This window comes from Mirounga angustirostris, unplaced genomic scaffold (genome assembly GCF_029215605.1).
Source record: "Mirounga angustirostris isolate CCGP_5_RB_7025 unplaced genomic scaffold, mMirAng1.0.hap1 SCAF_9, whole genome shotgun sequence".
Taxonomy (NCBI): domain Eukaryota; kingdom Metazoa; phylum Chordata; class Mammalia; order Carnivora; family Phocidae; genus Mirounga; species Mirounga angustirostris.
In genome coordinates, this window is record NW_026991717.1 from 61,971,857 (window position 1) to 61,994,839 (window position 22,983).

The following is a 22,983-nucleotide window of genomic DNA, read 5'->3' on the forward strand; positions in this document are numbered from 1 at the left end:
CCCTCCCTCCACTCAGGTGCGTGCACACTCTCTCTCTCGCTGATATATGAAATTTTTAAAAAATAAATAAATGAGGATGCCTGGGTGGCTCAGCTGGTTAAGCGGCTGCCTTCAGCTCAGGTCATGATCCTAAGGTCCTGGGATCAAGTCCCGCATCGGGCTCCTTGCTCAGCAGGGAGCCTGCTTTTCCCTCTGCCTGCCACTCCCCCTGCTTGTGCTCCCTCGCTTGCTCTCTCTCTCTGATTAAAAAATAAAAATAAATAAAATTAAAAATAAAATTGAAGGAAAAAAAACCCAAGGTGTAACTTACATATAGTACATTTTATCCTTTCTTATGCATAAGTTCTAAGAATTCGACAAATACATACAGTTTAACTATTCCCACAATCAAGACATAGGACAGTTCTATCATCCCCACAAATATTATTGTAATTTGCATTTGATCAAGACGAGTTACTGTCTTGGTATAAAAAAAAGTAGAGTGTTCTTATGATCTTTAGCCTTTTCAGGAAGTTAGTGCTCTTATATCCCTCCTTCCATCCTCCAACAACCATAGATCTGTTGTAGAATATCACATAAATAGAACCGTACAGTACGCAGCGTTTTGAGTCTGGCTTTTTAGCATAATGCATTTGAGATTCATCCATGCTGCAGCACATATTGGTAGTTTGTTCCTTTTTATTGTTAAGTAGTATTCCATTGTGTGGATATACCACACTTTACCACTTGAAAAACATTTGGGTTGTTTCCATCTGGAGGCAATTACATGTTCATACACAGGTTTTTGTGTACATGTAAGATTTTTTTTTTTAAAGATTTATTTTAGGGGCGCCTGGGTGACTCAGTTGGTTAAGCATCTGACTCTTGATTTCAGCTCGGGTCATGATCTCCAGATCCTGGGATCAAGCCCGCATCAAGCCTCCTGCTCAGGGGGGAGTCTTTTTTTTTTTAAGGATTTTATTTATTTATTTAATTGACAGAGAGAGAGACACACACAGCAAGAGAGGGAACACAAGCAGGGGGAGTGGAAGAGGGAGATGCAGGCTTCCCGCCGAGCAGGGAACCCGATGTGGGGCTCGATCCCAGGACCCTGGGATCATGACCTGAGCCGAAGGCAGTCACTTAACCAACTGAGCCACCCAGGCGCTCAGGGGGGAGTCTGCTTCACCCTTTCCCTCTCTCTCTGCCCCTCCCTGCTGCTCGTGGCTCTCTCTCCCAAATAAATTTTTTAAAAATCTAAAAAAAAAAAAAAAAGATTTGAGAGAGAGTGCATGTGGGCGAGATAGCACGAGTGGGAGGGGGGTGGCCAGAGGGAGAAGGAGAGAAAATCCTCATCCCTGCTAAGTGTGGAGCCCAATGTCGGGCTTGATCCCAGGACCCTGAGATCATGACCTGAGTCAAAATCGAGTCAGATGCTTAACTGACTGAGCCACCCAGGTACCCCTAAATGTAAGTTTTTATTTCACTTGGGTAAATACCTAGAAGTGGGATTGCTGGGTTACCTGGTAACTGGCATACAGCCTTTACTATTATCTTTTTCCCCACATTACCTTAATGCGAATTTTATAAAATTTAGAAAGATTTCTGGCAAGTAATCTCTTTCCTGACCCTTTGAGGTCCACAAATGCACTAGAAATCTGTTTTAATACCAACTCATTATAACAGGGGTTTAGATAACTATCAATCAAATCCTACCCTGAAACATCACTATTATTAGTAGACATTCATTAAAAGTTACTATAACTGAAGTGTTAAAATGTTAAAACTGCCTTCCTGCTAAAGTTCCACTCCATACTAAAAACCTAACAATGGCGCTCCTTTATCAACAACTGCATCTGACAGACACAGTCCCTCTTCTCCTATGACATAAATACCATATTAACAATAGTATGGTGAAAGCAAAGACCTTCTTAATAGTGTGATATATACCCTTTCCACAAGTTAAGATTTGTACAGGAAGTTACTGGGGGAACGCGTGACAAGGTTACTCTTTATAGTTAAGTCCCCTAGTCAACTGAGGGCTCAAAAGTACAGCTAAACAGACCAAGGTGCAACAGAAAGGTCTTTCCAACATGCACAGGTGAAGAGACCATCAGATTTACTACTTGTAGCGGTGACTGATCCAACACCTGGACTTGAAAAAGCCAATCTAAAATTAATTCATGCACAGGGTGTAGGTCCATCTGCAGCTCTCTCCTAACAGCTGGATTCAACTGTACCATGCTGGTTGAGATGATTCTGTGTGTCCAGTGGTTCTCTCTCACTACTATCCCCGTATTTCATCTCATCCAGTGAAAACCTTCCCTACTTATCTTGGTATTTGTCTAAGGGAATGGCAGTCGGGGGTGACAGCATGGTATATCAAATTTAAGCTGAACTAAAGATCTGGTTAAATCAAGGCCAGTGCCCAACATACTACAGGTATGGCTGTGTAGGACACAACTGGCTTCTAGAGCAGTTTCATTAACATTGCTTAAAAGCCTTATTTAACGTTAAACTGGACTGCCAAAACTCAGACCCTAAAATAAAGCAAATCTAACTGCACTTACGTAATGATTGTTAAAATAGCATTTTTCTGGTTAAGATTAGAATTCTAATCCCATCAACACGTGAAGACTCATAAACCTTAGGATTTAATCCTCCTCCCCTTCACAGTATACATTTTGTGATGTCATGTCAGGATCAATTGGTAATAAAGCAACTTAGCTCCCTCTCACTTAAAGGAAATTAAATCTCATCTCTTTAATCAAACCTCCATGATCACATGAAAGTAGGATACATATTCTAGACCCCAGAAATGAGGCTAAAAGCCCATATGGGTAGGCCCTAGGGGTTTCTATGGCTAATTAGCATGCTGAGGTCTTTTTCCCTTATTCATTCCACAAATATAAGTACTGCAAATAATTACTACCAGCTAGCGTGACCAAACATCTTGGTTTGCTCAGGACTGTCCTGGTTTTAGCACTGAAAGTCCTGAATTCTAGGAAAGTCCTCAGTTCCAGGCAAACCAGGACAGATGGTCACCCTACTACCAGCACCTATCATGTACCACCGAGCCCTGGGTAGACAGTCATGAAAAAAGGATACATAGTCCTTGACCTCATGGAATTTAAAACTGAGTGAGGGAGAGACAATAAACAGAAACAACTCATTATATCTCCTGATAAGTGCTAAGAAGGAAGTAAATCAAGTGAATGGGGAATAGATCTGTGATAGGGTGATCTGTGGGGGCTTCTCGGAGACAACGGCATTTAGGCTGAGACTAGAAACTCAGGAGGAAAGAGAGGTGCAGTTTTCTGGACAGAAATCTCCAGATGGAATAGCTAAGGGCCTGAACTGGCAAGAGCTTGGCTTGGTCAAAGAACTGAAGAAGAACTGGAAAAAAAAAAAAAGAACTGAAGAAGAACTGTGACTGGAGCTTAGCAGGCAAGGGGGAGAAAAGAGTAAGGTTGGTTAGAGGTAAGAAGAAACGAGTTCAGGGCGCCTGGGTGGCTCAGTTGGTTAGGCGACTGCCTTCGGCTCAGGTCATGGTCCTGGAGTCCCGGGATCGAGTCCCGCATCGGGCTCCTGCTCGGCGGGGAGTCTGCTTCTCCCTCTGACCCTCCTCCCTCTCATGCTCTCTGTCTCTCATTCTGTCTCAAATAAATAAATTAAAAAAAAAAATCTAAAAAAAAAAAAAAAAAAAAAAAGAAGAAGAAACGAGTTCATTCCAGGGTTTATAAAGCAAGACCAGGAGCAAGCATTCTTATTTGAAGGCAATGGGAAGTCATCAAATGGTTTTAGGTGGAGTAACCATCCCCAGAGGATTTTTTTAAAGAGCACTCTGACTGACAGAGGAACAGACCAGAGATGCTAGAGTGGACGTGCAGGAAGGAGTCAGAAGGAAACCTCAGCAATGTCATCAGAGTGGATGGTGACCTGGACATGGGAAGCAGTCACAGGGACAAAGAGAAGAGGGAGAACTAGAGAGATAATGAGGAAAGAGTAGTAATTCACATAGGTTTAAATTTGATATGTTGGGGTACCTGGATGGCTCAGTCAGTTAAGTGTCTGACGCTTGATTTGGGCTCAGGTCATGATCTTAGGGTTGTGAGACTGAGCCCCGCATGGGGCTTCACACTGGGCATGGGGCCTGCTTAAGATTCTCCCTCTCCCTCTGCCCTTCCCCATCTCTCTTTCTTTCTCTCCCTTTCCTTTCCTCCCTCCCCCTCTAGAAAAGAAAAGAAACAGATTTGAGATGTTAATTCCTATTCTTTCTTTCATATCAAAACTATAGGTAGAGGAACAGGATTCCAATGATGGACACTTGGCTACCTTTCAAGAGTAAGGAATGGAGCCATTGGGTGTATGTATGTTTTTGGGACAGAGAGGTATTTGTTTTGCTGGAACTGTTTCAACAAGCATCTACTATTTTTATTTTTTAATGTTTTAGGAAAGATTTATTTATTTATTTGAGAGAGAGAGACACAGCACGCACACGTGTGTGCCCAAGTGGGAGGAGGGGCAGAGGGAGAGAGAGGTAGAAAAGCAACTCCCTGCTGAGTGTGGAGCCTGATGTGGGGCTCAGTCCCAGGACCCTGAGATCATGACCTGAGCTGAAATTAAGAGTCGGATGCTTCAGGGGGCGCCTGGGTGGCTCAGTCGTTAAGCGTCTGCCTTCGGCTCAGGTCATGATCCTGGGGTCCTGGGATCGAGCCCCACATCAGGCTCCCTGCTCGGCGGGAAGCCTGCTTCTCCCTCTCCCACTTCCCCTGCTTGTGTTCCCTCTCTCGCTGTGTCTCTCTGTCACATAAATAAATAAAATCTTAAAAAAAAAAAAAAAAAAAGAGTCGGATGCTTCAGGATGCCTGGGTGGCTCAATCGGTTAAGCAACTGCCTTCAGCTCAGGTCATGATCCCAGGGTCCTGGGATCGAGTCCTGCATCAGGCTCCATGCTCAGGGGGGAGCCTGCTTCTTAACTCTCCCTCTGCTGCTCCCCCTGCTTGTGCTCTCACATGCTCTCTCTCTCTGGCAAATAAATAAATAAAATCTTAAAAAAAAAAAAAAGAATTGGATGCTTAACTGACTGAGCCACCCAGGTGCCCCCCTACTATTTTTATTGAAAGAAAATAAATCCAAACAATGAACATATATACAAAAACCTTTCTGAGTTAATTCCAAAGTGACAGTATAAAATCCTTTATATTTCAGGGCGCCTGGGTGGCTCAGTTGGTTAAGCGACTGCCTTCGGCTCAGGTCATGATCCTGGAGTCCCGGGATCGAGTCCCGCATCGGGCTCCCTGCTCAGCAGGGAGTCTGCTTCTCCCTCTGACTCTCCCCCCTCTCATGCTCTCTCTATCTCATTGTCTCTCTCAAATAAATAAATTAAAAAAAAAAATCCTTTATATTTCAGATGATTGGCACTAAATGTGGCAACTTCCCCTTCAAATTTCCAGCCAAGTAATTATAATTGTAGATAAAATACTGAGTTGTAAAAATGCCCACAATGTTACAAAATTGACAAAATCATTTTTCAACCCATTCCAAACAAAACGTACAGAAAATTTTAAAAAATTCTACTATTGTTACTTGTTTGTACTTGGTTTCCTTTTCTAATATACTTTCTAACTAATATACATTTCTTCTACACTTTAAAGAAGGGTTATCAGTATTACAGTAGAGGGGCTGAAGTAAGAACTTCCAAATTGACGCTCTTATCTCTTGAGTAATCCTGCTGTAACCAGAAAAGTCAGAAAACTTTCCACCATGGATATGCCAAGTAGCATTTGCATATTCAACAAGATTAAGTGCTTACTCTGTGTCAGGCATTATTTTTTCTCTCTCTTTTTTTTTAACGATTTTATTTATTTATTCCAGAGAGAGAGAGAGAGAGCGTGCAAGTGAGCAGGGGGAAGAGCAGAGGGACAGGGACAAGCGGACTCCGCACTGAGTGCAGAGCCCAATGTAGGGCTGGATCTCAGGACCCTGAGACCATGACCTAAGCTGAAGCCAAGAGTCGGATGCTCAACCAACTGAGCCACCCACGTGCCCCAGGCAGGCATTATTTTCAACTACCTACTTGACGTCACCACTGAGATCTCTCACGGACAACTTTAAACTCTTCACCTTTAAATCTGATCTTCCTCTGCGTTCCCCATCTCATGCCAGGACTTCCTCTTCCTCACCCCCAACATCTAATCAATCATCAAGTCCTCTCTTTATCCTGAATATTCTGTCCAATCAAATCTACTTTTGTTGTCTCTGTGAGTACCATACCAGTCCAAGTCAGGCATTCATTCAGCAAAAATTGACGGGGTACCTGCTGCATACCATCCCCTAGGGTGCAGGGATACTACAGTGAACAAACAGCCCTGCCTTCCTGGAGCTTCCATTCTAGTGGAACTTATGCTTTCCACCATCTCTCACCTGGACTCCTCTCTCTGCCACCTAACTGGTGTCCCTTCTCCAGATTACTCTCCATGTAATAGCCTAAGCAAACTTTTTTTTTTTTTTTTGAGAGAGAGTGCGCACATGCAAGAGAGAGCACAAGCAGGGGGAGCAGCAGAGGGAGAGGGAGAGCTGAGCAGGGAGCCTGATGTGGAGCTCGATCCCTGGACCCTGAGATCATGACCTGAGCCGAAGGCAGACACTTAACCGACTGAGCCACCCAGGCGTCCCCTAAGCAAACTTTTTAAAAAACAAATGTGAACACCTCTTCAAGCTTAAAATCCTTCAGTGGTTTCTCATTACCCTCAGAATCAAGTTCAAAGTCCCTTAACATTGCCAACATGGCCCTACCAATAACTTTAAAACTTCTTTTTAACCCCAGCCCACAGTAAGATCAATTCTAACTCATAAGCCAGTATACATGTATATGTATATATGCAAAATACAGGTTACAGAAAAACAATACTCCTTTTTACTAAGTCTGACACATAATGTTTTCTTTCTTTTTTAAGATTTTTTTTAAAGTAATCACTACACCCAACATGGGGCTCAAACTTACAACCCCGAGATCAAAAGTCACATGCTCTACCGAATGAGCCAGCCAGGCACCCCTGATGTTTTCTATTTGGTTCAATTTCATTTTCATTTTTAATGCTGGTTGCGATTCACTAAACTGACTTTTCCATCTTCAAAGGGTCCAAACAGGGACTACTGCAGCTTCCTTTGTACCTTCTCTCTCCAACTTGTTATATTCCAGTCACTGTGTGTTTCTTTCAGTTTCATTAGGGTGCTAGGTCCTTCCTGCCCCAATGCTTTTGAGCAATGCTGCTGGTCCCTCAACCATGAACACTCAACACGTCTCTGTACTCTTCAGTCTCCTAATCTTTTCCTTAACACATATTCCAAGTCTGTTTAAGTGTTACTCCCTCCAGGGTAGTCTAGGGCCACTTGTCACAATCTCACAGTATCCTTGCTCTTCCCTCACAGCCTCTAGTGAAACTGTGAGGAAATGACTCTCTGGGCAATGCCTGCCCCACACTCAACCCCCTCCCGTCTCCTCTAATCTTGAAAGTGGAAACTGCTTCCATTTTGTTCACCCAATAGTCTCAGTGCCTAACACTGTCTAACACATTTGTTGAAAGATAAACAATCTCTGCCCTTGGGGAACTTACAGTCTAGGAAGGGAGCAATAAGTACACCAATAGATCTGGTGTTGAATTTTTCCTAAAAGCCTCTCTGCTAAAGCTCCCAGGGGGACTCAATCTTCCCTGCACAGAAAAGGTGAGTGAAATTAGCAAATGAGTTACATGAAGCTGGATGCAACATTATGACACAAATTAAAAACTTCACAAGTTAACACTGACACTTCTCACAAGTTTTTCATCCTAGACTTCTATGAAATATAAAAAAGACTATAAAAAGCAGCACAACTTTTAAACTTTCCAACTCTGGTGCCTGGGTGGCTCAGTTAAGCATTTGCCTTCAGCTCAGGTCATGATCTCAGGGTCCTGGGATCAAGTCCTGTGTTGGGCTCCCTGCTCAGCGGGGAGTCTGCTCCTCCCTCTCTCTCTCCCCCAGCTTGTGCTCTCACTCACTCACTCTCTCAAATAAATAAAATCTTTTTTTAAAAAATAAATTTCCCAACTTTTATGGGGAAGGTTTATGGAAGGATACTTTATAACAATGTCATTTTTTTACATATAATATCTAAAAATAACTCCTAGAAAATACTTAGGGGTCTATTCTTTCAAAGACAAATATAATTATTGCTACTTCGAGTATCATAAGCAGAGAAAAAGAGGACATGACAACACCACCATTTTAAATGAGAGGAAATTATGAAATAAAGCATTCCAGTATGCAAGTAGCTCAATTTTTTTTTTCTTGAGAAAGGCAGGGTAAAGTTTTTATAAATACTGAGTTGTATTAATCTGAATAGAGAACTCTATTCCTTTATTATCTTGGACGCTTTTCATTTTATAAGACCCATTGCATAAATATTATTCCATAACGAGTGACATACATTATTTCCATGGAAGTACATGATGGGGAAACAAACAAACAAAAAAACCTAGGTTTGCCTCAAACTCTTTTCCAAGAGGTGCCAAAAGCAAGTATCTTCAGAATTTGCAATTTTAAAAATGTTCAAAATAGGGCGCCTGTGTTGAGGGGGGCCGCAGTCAGTTAAGCATCTGACTCTTGGTTTCGGCTCAGGTTGTGATCTCAGGGTCGTGAGATAGAGCCCACATCCAGCTCTGTGCTGAGTGCAGTCTTGCTTGAGATTCTCTCTCCCACTACCCCTCCCACTCATATGTGCTCACTAGCTCGCACTCTCTCTAAAATAAATAAATCCTTAAAAAAATGTTGAAGAAAGGGTGTGCCCAACATAAAAAATAAGGTCACTATCAGGTCACATGTTAAAAGAAATCCTTCAAATTCTCAAAGGTCTGGGTTTTGTTTTGTTTTTTTTTTTAAAGATTTTATTTATTTATTTGACAGAGAGAGACACCGCGAGAGAGGGAACACAAGCAGGGGGAGTGGGAGACGGAGAAGCAGGCTTCCCGCGGAGCAGGGAGCCCAACATGGGGCTAGATCCCAGGACCCTGGGACCATGACCTGAGCCGAAGGCAAACACTTAACGACTGAGCCACCCAGGCGCCCCTCAAAGGTCTGAGTTTTTAAAACCTTTCAAAGCTAAACCAATTTTAAACTACTCTGATTCAGTTCCTACACACCTCTCTTCCCAACATGAAGAAAGGAAAAAAAGGAAACAGGCTTCAATAAAAAGCATCCCAACAATTCAAATAGCTTCAGAGATTTAAAAGCCAACAGCTTTGCTACCTCAAACATCTCCGTCAAGTTTCTTCAGTTACGCACACACTATAGCCGGGACAGGAGGCTATTTCTCTCCCAAACTACTTAGAGTGTCTTACCAAAAAGATTAACTTGCACACAGACAGTGGTCTCAATCATTAACATAAATGAGTACCTGGGTTGTACCTGGTAAAAATGCAGAGTCCAGGGCTCTATCCCCTGAGGGTCTGATTCAGTAGGTCTGGGATGGGAGCCCCTGCAAAGTACATTTTAAATAAGCAACCCAGGCAGCTTCTGACACAGGTGGTCCTCCTCCCACCACCAGGAAGAATCAGCATAGTAGGCTCACCTGCCTCACTTTCAGCAAGGACTAAGTTGGAAATAATATTTCTGACATAATGACTTCTATTCCCATCTGGAAAATCTGAGAACAAAGGACCTCCTTTCTAACTGCTCTACTCTTACACTAGACACTCAGAGGTTTGTTATGGTTTTGTCTTTTCCACAAGGACCTTACACTAGACAGCAAATATGATGTTATACCCCCACTGAAGACCCAGAACTAGATGGAGCAGCCCAAGGCATCTTGGTTAGAAAGGCCCAGATGCATTAATTTTGTTCTTAGGATTCCAAAGACCCCCAAACCGGCCTGACTTTGAACTTCTGCTAACAGTCTCTGGTGAAAACTTCTAGAGGGCAGAGATCTTTGTTTTTGATTCCTCTGAGAGCCTGGTGCAGCACTGAACAGCTAGACAGACAGAAGGTACAGGTGCCTCTGTTAGGATGTGCTGGGAAAGGGAATTTTGATCTGGTTCCCATCTGATAAAAGAATGCCAATGACAGTGGTTGAAGAGGAGAAAGTTGAAATTGCTGTTAAATTGTGTTAAGTATTACTTACAAATTTTATGCTAATTTCTTTTTATAAATAGATAGAGCTGGGTTTAAAGTTGCAATCCCTTCCAGTGTCCACTTTGGAAGAGCTCTTTGTGGATCAGGTAAAACCTCTTTACCACAAAAGGAAGCTCTGAACTCATTTCATTTGTTAGAATTCTGTGGAAAATCATTACAGACAAAGTAATTTGCAGCTTAGTTCATTCATCATCAGAACAGATGTCTTAGAGTGCTTTGCCAAAGAAGCTCCCAAATAATCTTTTTAATTGATGTAACAATTTCCTCCAAACTATTCAATGTACTTTACAAACATGAATTCTAGCAATGTGGAAAATGACCATGAAACACATTCTCAATTTGCACTATGAAAAATTAAAAGACTAACAGATTAAGTTGGTATAGTGAAGAGTATGTGCCTTGCTATCATGCAGATTTGGAGTTCAAATTCCCACTGTACCACTAACAAGCTGTGTGAATTTAGGTATGTTACTTCTTCAATCTCCATCTTCCTCATATGTAAAATGGAGAAAATGATACCAAGTTCACCATAATTTGAAAACTTGACAATGTAGATAAAGTACTTAATTGATTGACTAGTTCACCTCAAGCACTATGTAAATGGTAGCTGATGTTTTTATTGGAAATACCCACATTTCTAGATAAAAAAAAAAGTTCTAATCCTCTTAAGTACCAGTCTAAAATTATCGAACAAATTTTTCCAGCCAAGAATATATTTTTTATATTTTTGTAAATTTCAGGAGCCTTTCAGTGAGAATATTTTCAATTTACCTTTCAATTCCTATCCCCAAACAAGGTTTTCTCCCTTTGATGAAGCCCCACGACTTTCCCACCTCCATACCACCATTTTCGAAACAGTCCTCTTTTCTTCAACACATTTCCAGTCCCTCCTTCTTAAAGTCCACCCCTTTTATGCCCTAATACTTTAGTCCTGAGACTTGTGGCCTAATACAAAGAACCCCCAAGAAGCCATTGATACAAAAGCCTTAGTTTGCAAGTGCTTGTACCAATATTAATTCTTAAAAATACTTGATCCTTATAATAGCCCAATTTGCTACTCAAGGCTAATGTATCCAGATTTTACAGTTACAGACAAAAGATACATAGCTAGAAAACAGCACAGCCAGCCTAGAACTCAAAATTTCAGATTCTAAGTTCAGTACTCCCTCTACTTAACTTATAAAGCTACTACCTCTTGCATATTCTTTGTATCATTTGTTCCCAAAACATGAGGGGAAACTGTCTTTGAATCTTCTAGTATCACTAGAGCACTGTTGTAAAGGACAGCTTCCTCCCTACAGTATTTTCCAGAGCACAAAAACAGTTCAACCCCAAGACAGTGAGACCAAAAGTTACTTTCAATGGTTCCTGCACAATCTTCAAGTACGAAAGAATTCTGGGATGCTGCATGAAAAGAGCCAAGAGGCCAAAGTCATAGTCCTTCCAAGTCGTCCTATATATTTATCCACTTCTGCCCTCTTTCCTTCTCCCAGGAGTTTTCTCTGGTCTGACATCTCAACGGGAACCCTTCTCAACCACAAACGACCCTAGTTGCCAAATAGATTTGTGCCCACACCTAAGTCTTCCTCATCAAGCACCGCAGAGGTTCCCCGGAACGTTTAAGGGTGTCTCTCCTCCAGGTCCACACCTCTAGTCTGAAAAACTTCATCTTCCAGAGCCCGCACCATCTCGCCCCCCGCCCCCACCACCCCACACTCACCCTTGCACCTCCTCCAAAATCTCCCAGCCTCCCGGGTTGGCGGGCGTATGATACTTCCTATCTCTCTGGGCCCGGATCGCCAGGCCTGCAGCCCGCTGCTCCGATCTGACCCCGGCAGATCACGGACCCCGCTGGTCCCCCGAGCCCGAGGCCCACCAGCCTGGTCCCTGCCCCGCCTCCCCGCCCAAGGCGCCAAGTCCTCTGGGCTCCGTCTCCAGGCCCCGTCCGGACTCCGAGGGGCCCGGGAGCTGCGGGGAGGACAAGAAAGAGGTGGCAGCGGAGGTCAGGGCACGGGGCGGGCCGGGAGCTCGGGCCGGGAGGCCCGGGGCCCGGCCGGCTCCAGGCTCCCGTGGCCCGGAGTCAGCCCTCCCGCTCCGCTGGCCCGCGCCTCCGCGGCCTGCCCTCACCTGATCCAGGTTCTCATCGCTGCCGCTGTCCTCCGTGTCCGAGTCGATCACGACGCGGCCTTTCCGCTTCTTTACCATGGTGGTCCCCCGGCTCCCACGCCGGACGCCGCCCGGACTCCCCTCTTGCCCGCCTGCCAGTGGGACCGCCACTGCCGCCGCCGCCGCCGCCGCTCGACCCACACAAAGGCGACCGCGCATGCGCGCTCCGCTCCGCCCCTGGCCCCGCCCCCCGCTCGTCGCACGCCGTTCGCCGGCGCCCAGTGCCCCGCCCTGCCCCACCCCCGACGCAGCGTGGGAGGCGGGCCCCCGTACAGGGTTGGGTTCCGGACAGTGGACAGCGGTCTTGTACCCTGCGCGGGCCCCTGGTAGCTTTGGGTGTGTCTCCTCTGCGGGGCCAAAGCTTGGTGTGCTACGTACCTGTAGTGAACTGGCGCTGCAAGCATCTGGGTCTGCTCTGACAAGTTTTTCAACTGGCCCACACTGATGGAGTGTCGAGGGCGCCGTCAGGGTCTTGCCCGCCTGGAAGACACAAGTCGGCTGGACCACGCAGAGGGCACCCGTCCGGAATAAAGCCTACCTACTTGGGCTGTGCAAGTGACACCTGACCTGGAACCTGGAGGATGCATCCGAGTTACCCAAAAGAAGAGTAGAAGGAAGGGTGTTTCAAGCAGAGAACCGCGTGGGCAAAAGCCCGTAGATAATTGAAAAAATTGGGTTCGGGGAACTGAAAGTTCATTATGGAACAGAGAATATGGTGTGTGGAGGGATGAAGCGGCCACATCCTTCAGTGCCTAATAATCTATATTCAGAAGTTTGAACTTCAGTATTCAAAGATTTTAAACGAAGAACGACGTTATTAGATTTATGTTTTAAAAAGATTACTCTGGGTGCGGTGTGGCAAATGAATTAGAAGGGAGGGAGCCTAAGGGTGAGGAGACCACTTAGGCTGTTGGTGTCATTATGGCAAAAGATGATGGTGCCCCAAACTAATGAAGAGGCAGTGCAAATGGAGAGAAGTGGATGGATTCTGGATAATTTGGAAGGTAGAATTCCCAGGACATGAGTATTAGTTGGGAGAGGGGGTAAGGTGAGGTCCCTAGCACAAATGATGCTTAGATCCTGGCTTAGGAAGCTGGTGGTGAATGGGCCCTTCATCAGATAAGAAACACAAGTGTAAAGGAAGTTTGGGAGACTGGTGTATGAAGGAAATAAATTCAGTTTTTTGCTTGTTGAGGTCAAATTAATTAAAGGGCAACCTCAGGGGCACCTGGCTAGCTCAGTCCGTAGAGCATACGACTCTTGACTTTGGGGTCATGAGTTTGAGCCCCATGTTGGGCATAGAAATTACTTCTAAAAAATAAAGGGCAATTTCAGAAGTGATTTCTTTGTGGGATTTGGAATATAGGGTAGGGAACATTCGCAATAATAATTTGAAAATGTTCTAAAAACTTTTGGGGAGTCATAAATTCTTTGTTCTGGTAGTGAAATTGGGAGTTAGACCCCAGTCTTCCCTGGACATTACTGGGCACAGGCAAGCTGATGAGTTTTTGCTCTCTGGCTCCCTTTTTCTTTTCTCCTTTACTGTCTAAATTTTATTTTCTCCAGTAAGTTAAAATATCACAAATGTGCATGCCTTAAAATAGTAATAAAAGAAAATAACAGACTTAAAGGAATCCCTGGAACTAAACACATACCTAGATGTCCAATTTGCTGCCAGTTAGCTTGAAAAGGCATTCAGGATTTAGAGAAAACTAAGGCCCAATTACCTTTTTACTCCAAAAGATTGTTCCTAAGATATAACCCCTAGACCTCTCTCCCATGGCCAGAATGACTCAAAATGACCAGGCTAGTTCCCCTATTTCTAGCCACCCTGAAGTTTGGTGCCTTTCTGTAAGGACCCTCTTTAAATGTGTTCATAGAAGAAGACCAGGGGTGCCTGGGTGGCTCTGTTGGTTACATGTCGACTATTGATTTCAGCTCAGGTCATGATATCAAGGTTGTGAGACAGAGCCCTGCTTTGGACTCCATGCTGAAAGTGGAGCCTGCTTAAGATTCTCTCTCCCTCTCCCTCTGCCCACCTTCTCCCCCCTCTTGCCCACTCTTGCACGTTTGCTCTCTAAAAAATTTTTTAAAAAGACATAATAGGGGCACCTGGGTGGCTCAGTTGGTTAAGCCTCTGACTCTTGATCTCAGGGTTGTGAGTTCAAGCTCCATGTTAAGAGACCATAATATTGTCAGTATACTTGACTGCAATTAAGAAAGATAGGTCCTAGGGCATCTGGCTGGCTCAGTTGGGAGAGCATGCAACTCTTGATCTTGGGGTCTTGAGTTCGAGCCCCATGTTGGGTGTAGAGGTTACTTAAATAAATAAAACCCAAAAAAAAGTGTTTTTTTTTTTTTTTTTTTTTTTTTTTTTTTAAAGATTTTATTTATTTATTTGAGACAGAGAGAATGAGAGAGACAGAGAGCACATGAGAGGGGGGAGGGTCAGAGGGAGAAGCAGCCTCCCCGCCGAGCAGGGAGCCTGATGCGGGACTCGATCCCGGGACTCCAGGATCATGACCTGAGCCGAAGGCAGTCGCTTAACCAACTGAGCCACCCAGGCGCCCTGTTTGTTTTTTTTTAAGATCTTATTTATTTATTTGACAGAGAGAGAGAGAGAGAAAGAAGGGGGAGTGGCTGGCAGAGGGAGAAGTAGGCGGGACTCGATCCCAGGACTCTGGGATCATGACTTGAGCCGAAGGCAGACACTCAACCGTCTGAGCCACCCAGGCGCCCAAGGTATGTTCTTTTTTTTTTCTTCCTAAGATTTTATTTATTCATTTGACAAAGAGAGACACAGCGAGAGAGGGAATACAAGCAGGGGGAGTGGGAGAGGGAGAAGCAGGCTTCCCGCCGAGCAGGGAGCCCAATGTGGGGCTTGATCCCAGGACCCTGGGATCATGACCTGAGCCGAAGGCAGATGCTTAATGACTGAGCCACCCAGGCGCCCCAAGGTATGTTCTTTATTTGAGTGAAATCTATTGCTTTTGCTCTTTCTTCAACAAGTCTTCTAATGATTCATGTACTGGAGTTAGTCCATATTGAGAGTAAACAGCGTCTTTTTTAAGATTTTATTTATCTGAGAGAGAGAGCATGCACACAAGTGCATACAAGCGGGGTGGGGGGGTGGGGCAGAGGGAGAGGGAGAAGCAAACTCCCCGCTGAGCAGGGAGCCCGATGCGAGACTCGATGTGGGACTCGATCCCAGGACCCTGGGATCATGACCTGAGCCGAAGGCAGACGCTTAACCGACTAAGCCACCCAGGCGCCCCAAGAGTAAATGGTGTCTAGATTGAATGAATAAACATACTATACTCTAAATTTCCTCTTGAGTTGGCTTCCCAGAGAACCTGACCTGTGCAAGTTTTCCCTTAGTAAAATAAGGGTAATGATTATATCTGCCTCTTTGAGTTGTAACAAGGTTTAGATTAGTTAACATGTGTTTAAAAAGTGCTTAGAGTACTTCCTGGCAAAGAGTAAGCACTCAATAAATGCCAGCTATAATTGTTTCGGGAGGGGCTGAAGGAAGATGGTTAGAGATAGGAGATTTTTATTTTTTAATTTGTACACTTTGGTGCTGTTTGAACTTTTTACGCTGAGTATGAATTTTTTATCATAATGATATTTTTAAAGATTTTATTTATTTGTCAAGCAGGGAGAGCAGCAGGCAGAGGGAGAAGCAGGCTTCCCGCTGAGCAAGGAGCAGAAGCAGGATTGATCCCAGAACCCCGGGATCATGACCTGAGCTGAAGGCAGACCTTAACTGACTGAGCCACCCAAGCGTCTCCCATAATGATTGTTTAACAGTTTTGGGGAAATAGAATATTTTTTCTTACTATAAAAATTATTCCTACTGGGGCACCTGGCTGGCTTAGTTGGTAGAACTTTCAACTCTTGATCCTGGGGTTGTGAGTTCCAGCCCTACGGTGGGTGGAGAAATTACTTAAAAATAAATCTTAAAAAAAAAAGGTAAAAAGAAAGTGGAAATACATGTATGTGTGTGAACGTTGAGAGAAGTACTGGAGAAACCATTACTGTGTATGTTTGCCATGTTTTTGTTTTGTTTTGTTTTTAAGATTATAAGGGATTTTTTTTTCTTTAAAGTAGGCTGCAAGCCCAGCATGGAGCCCAATGCAGGGCATGAAGTCATGACCCTGAGATCAAGACCTGAGCTGAAATCAAGAGCCTTGGGCTCAGGTCATGATCCCAGTACTCTGGGATCTAGTCCTGCATCTGGCTCCTTGCTCAGCAGGGGGCCTGCTTCTCTCTCTGCCTGCCGCTCCCCCTGCTTGTACACATGCACGCTCTCTCATATTTCTCTCTCTCTCTCTCTGACAAATAAATAAAATCTTTTTTTTTTAATTTTATTTATTTGACAGAGAGAGACACAGCGAGAGAGGGAACACAAGCAGGGGGTGCCTGGGTGCCTCAGTCGGTTGGGTGCCTGCCTTTGGTTCGGGTCATGTTCTCAGGGTTCTGGGATCGAGTCCTGCATCGGGCTCCCTGCTCAGCGGGGAGTCTGCTTCTTCCTCTGCCTCTCACTTGTGCTCTTTATCAAATAAATAAATGAATAAATCTTAAAAAAAAAAAAAGCTGGACACTTAACCTACTGAGCCACCCACGCACCCCTATGTTTGCCACGGTGTTGCAAGGTCCTTCTTTTGGTTACCAGACCATTTATTTATTTTTTTTTTAGTTTTTTATTTAAATTCAATTTAATTAGCATGTACCGTATTACTAGTTTCAGAGGTAGAATTCAGTGATTCATCAGTTGCACGCAACACTGGAGCTTTTCTTTTTTTTTTTTTTATTTTATTTTATTTATTTATTTATTTATTTATTTATTTGAGAGAGAGAGAGCAGGAGAGTGGGGAGGGTCTGAGGGAGAAGCAGACTCCCTGCCGAGCAGGGAGCCCGATGTGGGACTCGATCCCGGGACTCCAGGATCATGACCTGAGCCGAAGGCAGTCGCTTAACCAACTGAGCCACCCAGGCGCCCTGGAGCTTTTCTTAATTAATGAGTTCAGGGTCTGAAAACTGCCTCAGATCCAAAGGTGGGAGAAGGATGTCACTTTTTATTGGGGCAACTACCTTCAGGCCCTTGATCACCCAACTTTGATTTCTTCTGATTGAAAATTGAGGATTAGCCCTGTTAGCTCTTGGAGATGCTGTATTCTGTTAACCATCTCCATAAGTCTCTGAGGTTCAGGCCTCCCTGGCTGTCACTCCGCCCTTTCTGCTATTAGAGTAATTGTATCTACCTGACTTCTGGTAGTTAAGTGCTGCCACCTGGCCTCTTGTTTCAAGTTCTATCACCCCATTACTGTTGTGAGCCAAAATGTTTTGTAATGGTCTCTCCTACTGTCAATCCTGGCCTGCATTTTTAGCATGTAGTGAAATTTCATTGATGCTGGTACTCCTCTTTACCATCTCATTCCCTATGGCCTTGGTAAGTGGAGTATCCTCTTGATCTTCCGATGGAACATAATCATTCAGTGGGATTTCCAGTCTTCCTACAGTACATCTACTTCATTGAGCTTCCCTGAGTTTTTAAATCTGTTCCTACACTGTCTTAGCAATTCTGATTTTTTTCCCCTTTGTGTGGGTTGTAGTTTTTCATGCTTCTAAGAGCCATTCTGGTAGCAAATTTGCACCATTTCCTGGGTCCTTGGCAGAGTGATAAATGCTATATCTCGGGAGAATGCTTCCAAATCAATAAATTCTCCCTTACCCAATTTTATGATCTGTTCCTCTTGATCAAGCACCTGCAGAATCCAGTCCCTTGCTACTCTCCCAGCTCCTGCCATTTTATGTGTGGCTAGTTCTTGCAGCTCCTTTGGGGGATAGTCCCATAATGAGTCCCTCTCTTATGAGGCCCAATACGTCCCTCACTGGGTTATGTAGTGTTCTAACCCTGGTTATCAGCCTAGTATCCAGGAGGGAGGTAAGAGCAGACTTTGAGAAGGGTACATGCAGTCTTACAGGGTCTGGTCTTCTGCACTGTCTACAAATGAGAGGGAAGCACTGGATGATGGGCCATTTCTGCACATTCAGGGTTTAGGAGAATCTGGGAATTCAAGATCTTCAGGGGCACCAATCAGATATCTCCATCCCACATGTCATGTTCCCATTATTTCCCAGCTAGGATCTTTAGCCAGCTTGCCTTGCTTGGGAGTTTAACATCATTGTATCTTAGACTATTCTGATGATTATCCTGGGCCTCAGCTTTCCCTACCCTCCCACTACAGGTGATGAAGCTCTCTTCATATGCCATTAAGGGGGCCCTCTGGCTTTCACACTTGGCTGTCAGTCACAGTGACCCAATTTCACTATTCTTATAATTACTCTGGCCCCTCTATTTTATCTGATACATCCCACCAGCTAGTACGGTCCCTTCTGCCAGCATACTATCCCTATTCACCAATGATAATATATTTAACAATTGGACCACCAGATCTTCATCTCCAACTGTGTGTTTAGTGACCTTACTTCTAAACATCCTTTTATTGCCTGCTTTCTTGGGTCACTCCTAGCATCAATTGTTGTTGGGTTCTCCAAGAAGCAGACTCTGAGATAGAGTTTAGTGTGCAGGATATTTACTAAGGAGTGTCCCTGGGAATTGACAACCATAGGGAAAAGTGGGAGAAGTTGAGCTGCAGTGTGTACCTGACAACAGTGTCAACCAATCACATGGATAATCCGAAGCCAAGATAGATGGTCAGTTGTCCCACACTGGGCTGAAATGGCCAGACCTTTATCGCCCTGCCTCAATCATTCATTATATGTAGGCCACGTGGGAAGGCTGTGACCTTGAGCACAGGATCTCTCTGTAGCTTAGCCGAATGCTGAAGTATCTGAAAACTAGAGGCCATCAGCTGGGCCAGCAAGTCCTCCTTACTGGATGTCACATCTCTGTGTTCTTCTGGACAGTGAGGCACAGAGAGGTTCCCAAGGCCACACAGTTAGTTAGTAATGGAACATGTCTGACTCTAGGGTGGTGCTCTTAACTGCTGTCAGCAGTTCTGTGCCTCTCCCTGGTCTGGCAGACAAGCAACTACAGCCTGCTTACCTAGAGCAATCAGGAACCAGCACACTGGAAATAATTTTAGTGTAAAGCAGGTGGAGGGGCAAGATCATAAATGTGGTCAAGATGGGGTAGGGAGGTATAAACACAGTAGCCAGAAGTGGGGCTAGGCAAGGGAGAATTTTCTTTTCTTTTTTTAAAGATTGTTTGCTTGCGGGCGCCTGGGTGGCTCAGTTGGTTAAGCGACTGCCTTCGGCTCAGGTCCTGATCCTGGAGTCCCGGGATCGAGTCCCACATCGGGCTCCCTGCTCAGCGGGGGGTCTGCTTCTCCCTCTGACCCTCTTCCCTCTCGTGCTCTGTCTCTCATTCTCTCTCTCAAATAAATAAATAAAAATCTTTTAAAAAAAAAAAGATTGCTTGCTTGCTTGATTGGTTTGCGACAGAGAGAGAGAGCTCGCTCGCACATGCGCGCCCATAAGCAGGGGGAGGGGCAGAGGGAGGGGGTGAAGGAGAGAAGTAGACTCCTTGATGAGTATGGAGCCAGACACAGGCCCGACGGGGGCTAGATCTCATGACTCTGAGATCATGACCTGAGCTGAAATCGAGAGTCAGACACTTAACAGACTGAGCCATGCAGGCACCCCAAGGGAGAGTTTTCTAATGCATTTCCAGAGCTGCAGGGGGGGGCCCTGAGCAGCTACCACATCCTGTCCATCACCCTGGTCACACTCTCCTGGGAGCCCACGAGTGACATTCCAGACTTCCACAGTTTGGAGAAAATGTCACTTCATAGCCCCCAAATCCATCTGCATTGAAGCCCCTGTTCTCCAAGCAGCCTCCTAATTCCAGAAGGCTTTCCCTTATGGGAAGAGGCTACATTGCTTGGCTGACACAAGTATTCTTGGTAAACATACTTCTCATGGTAGGTTGTTAGTCAGTCTTATAAACCATTCCGTCTTTGGTTATTGGTCTCCCCAGAGTCTGGTCGCTTTTCAGTGACGAACTAAGCAAGCTGACTTTGAGTAGAGAAGAGAGTGGCAGCCTGGGGAGACTCTGAGCTCTGTGTTCCCCCGGGCAAACACCGTATTTTTCTTGCCCAGTTCCTTCCTTTTTCTCCCCTATCCCTTACTTCTCTGCCTTGGACTGGATGACTCTACCTTTCAACTTAAAGTCATCCCCTAATGCCCCATTGTGTGTATGAAATCGTATTTTCCTACCCATTACTTTCGTGTACTTGCGTGTTTCTGTATTACTACTAGAGGATGGCATGGTAAAACTCCTTTGCTGCACTATGCTGTTGTTGCTGCTGTGTGGGGTTTCTTTGTGGTTTGTTTGTTTGTTTGTTTGTTTGTTTGAAGAGGAAGAACATGGGGAAGAGGAAAAAGAGGAGGAGGGAAAAAGTGGAAAAAATGAAATCAAAAGGAAAGGAAGAAGCTCAACTCCTAATGTGTGGAGGGCAGAGCTTAAGGCCAAAGTTTCTTTCAATGTCTACTCCAGGCTCTTTCTTTATTCATTCAGCAGGTGTCTTTTGGAAGCCAGTAAGTGCCATCTAGGTTCTGTTCCCTTGAGTGAAGTATAATTTGTAAAGTATAATTTGGAGAGTTGGGGGTAGAAAGTGAGGCGTGTTTCAGTCACTTGCAGGTCCTTTTAAATTTATGTGGTTTTTTTTTAAAGATTTTATTTATTTATTTGACAGAGAGAGAGAGCAGGAACACAAGCAGGGGGAGTGGGAGAGGGAGAAGCAGGCTTCCTGCTGAGCAGGGAGCCCGATGTGGGACTCGATCCCAGGACTCTGGGATCATGACCTGAGCCGAAGGCAGACGCTTAACGACTGAGCTACCCAGGTGCCCCTAAATTTATGTTTTGAAGTACAAAATTAAAACATGCCCATTGTAAATAACAAATCCAAATACAGAGGTGTATTTCCCTCCAAAAAAGCAGCTCTCATCCTCATACCCCTTCTCTCCCAATCTCATTCCCCAAGAATAACTCCTAGGACCAATTTGGTATATATTGTTCCAGACCTTTTGGGACACATAGGTAAACACATCCAAAAACAGGATCGTGCAACATGTATTATCCTATAATGTAACCTCTCCCAGCAGTGTTAGACTGGCTTGACAGCCAGGCCTAGGGGCACAGGGGGGTTTGAGAAAATGCTGTGTGAGACTACAAGGTAATATCTACCACCATCAGCCTGTGTGCATGATTAAGTTGTGCGTGTCCAGTGAGACCTGGGCTTCCTTGCATTTAAGTGTTCCCTCTGCTAAGTGTGAACTGATTTTCAGATGTTATGAAGTCAGCCCTATCTCTGGCCTCTCTCAGTATAGCTGCATGATTCATAACCTTTTGTTCCTGCTTCAGCACATATAAAAGAGGCTGTCTGTATTTGATATGTATATACCCTGAATTGTCTCCCATATTCAACACACACGCACACACGCACACACACACCACACACACACCCCTCAAGAAAGCATGTCAGAATGCCAGGGAGTGAATGGGATGTTTCCATAAGGATAACCTTATATCTTTTCTTTTAAGATTTTATTTATTTTGAGAGAGAAAGTGCACACAAGCAGGGGGAGGAGCAGAGGCAGAGGGAGAGAGAGAATCTTAAGCAGAATCCACGCTGAGCACAGAGCCCAATGCAGGGCTCCATCTCACAACCCCGAGATCATGACCTGAACCAGCCCAAACCAAGAGTCGGGCGCTTTACAGACTGAGCCACCCAGGCGCCCCACATTTAGGTCTTTGATTCATATATGGTATAGAGTAAGGGTCTAACTAGTCATATGATTGCCTAATCGTAAGGAGGCAGAGAAGTGTAATCCTCCAGTGTGCCTGGAGGGATAGAAAAACTGGATCTTGATGAACACTAGAAAATTCTACCTTATATTAATATATAATAATATATTAATAGTTGACTTGGTCATAACACATTTCATTTCTTACTGTGGGTCCCAGTAAAAAAAGCTCTTTGAGAAACTGCTCAACCGCTTCCTTCTCTCTCTGTCCTCCCCACACCCTGCAATCATAAGAAGTGCATAGAGTTAGCAGACTGGCATTCGGGTCACTCCCCTGCTTCTGTGAATGTAGTTAGGTCACCTAACCTCTCTGAGCTTCATTCTCCTCAGAGGTAAAAGAGGGAAAAAGTATCTGCCTTACAAGATTGTGGTAAGGCATAAGAGACATGATATAGTAAATATCTGGATCCAGGCTCAACTCTGTGTGAATTTGGTCAGTAGGAATTGCCACCATTCCGTCAAGCAGAACTCTTACATTTTTCTAGATGTAATGTCTGTTGCGTAATTCCATGCCTTGGGCCTGTGTGCTTCCTTCCGTGGATTGATTTTCCTCCTCTCATCTGCGTGTTACACGCCTTATCCTTCAGTACTCATGTCCTCCCTCTAGAAACTGCTCCCCAAGGTGAGTAAATAAGCAGATACAATACAGAGGAGTGTGGATAATGAGCATGTACCCTGTAGAGAGCCGGCAGACGTGGTTTGAATCCCAGCTCGACCACTTCACCAGCTGTGACAGGCCTGCGACTAGCAAGTGACTTAACATCTCCAAGACTCAGTTTACTCACCTGTGAAATAGGTATGATATTCGTACCTACTTCACAGGATCGTTGTGAG

At 44.6% G+C, this 22,983-nt stretch overlaps 1 protein-coding gene across 3 annotated transcripts in view; it reads right to left on the bottom strand.

Moving 5' to 3' along the window:
- The window catches only part of RTF1 (RTF1 homolog, Paf1/RNA polymerase II complex component), a 53,778-nt gene extending 41,304 nt beyond the window's left edge, over window positions 1-12,474 (bottom strand). For 2 of the 3 annotated variants that reach the window (XR_010405046.1, XM_054513601.2), the window contains exons 1-2: window positions 12,277-12,437; window positions 9,427-9,496 (exon numbers count right to left, since the gene is read on the bottom strand). Coding sequence is in view for 2 of the 3 variants with exons in the window: in XM_054513601.2 (XP_054369576.1) it covers window positions 9,427-9,496; window positions 12,277-12,293 (87 nt within the window). In the remaining variant the exon portion in view is untranslated. Of the gene's footprint in view, window positions 1-9,426; window positions 9,497-12,276 lie in introns of all 3 variants that reach the window. The other variant, XM_045900311.1, reaches the window with a different exon arrangement.
- Between the last annotated feature and the right edge of the window lie 10,509 nt (window positions 12,475-22,983).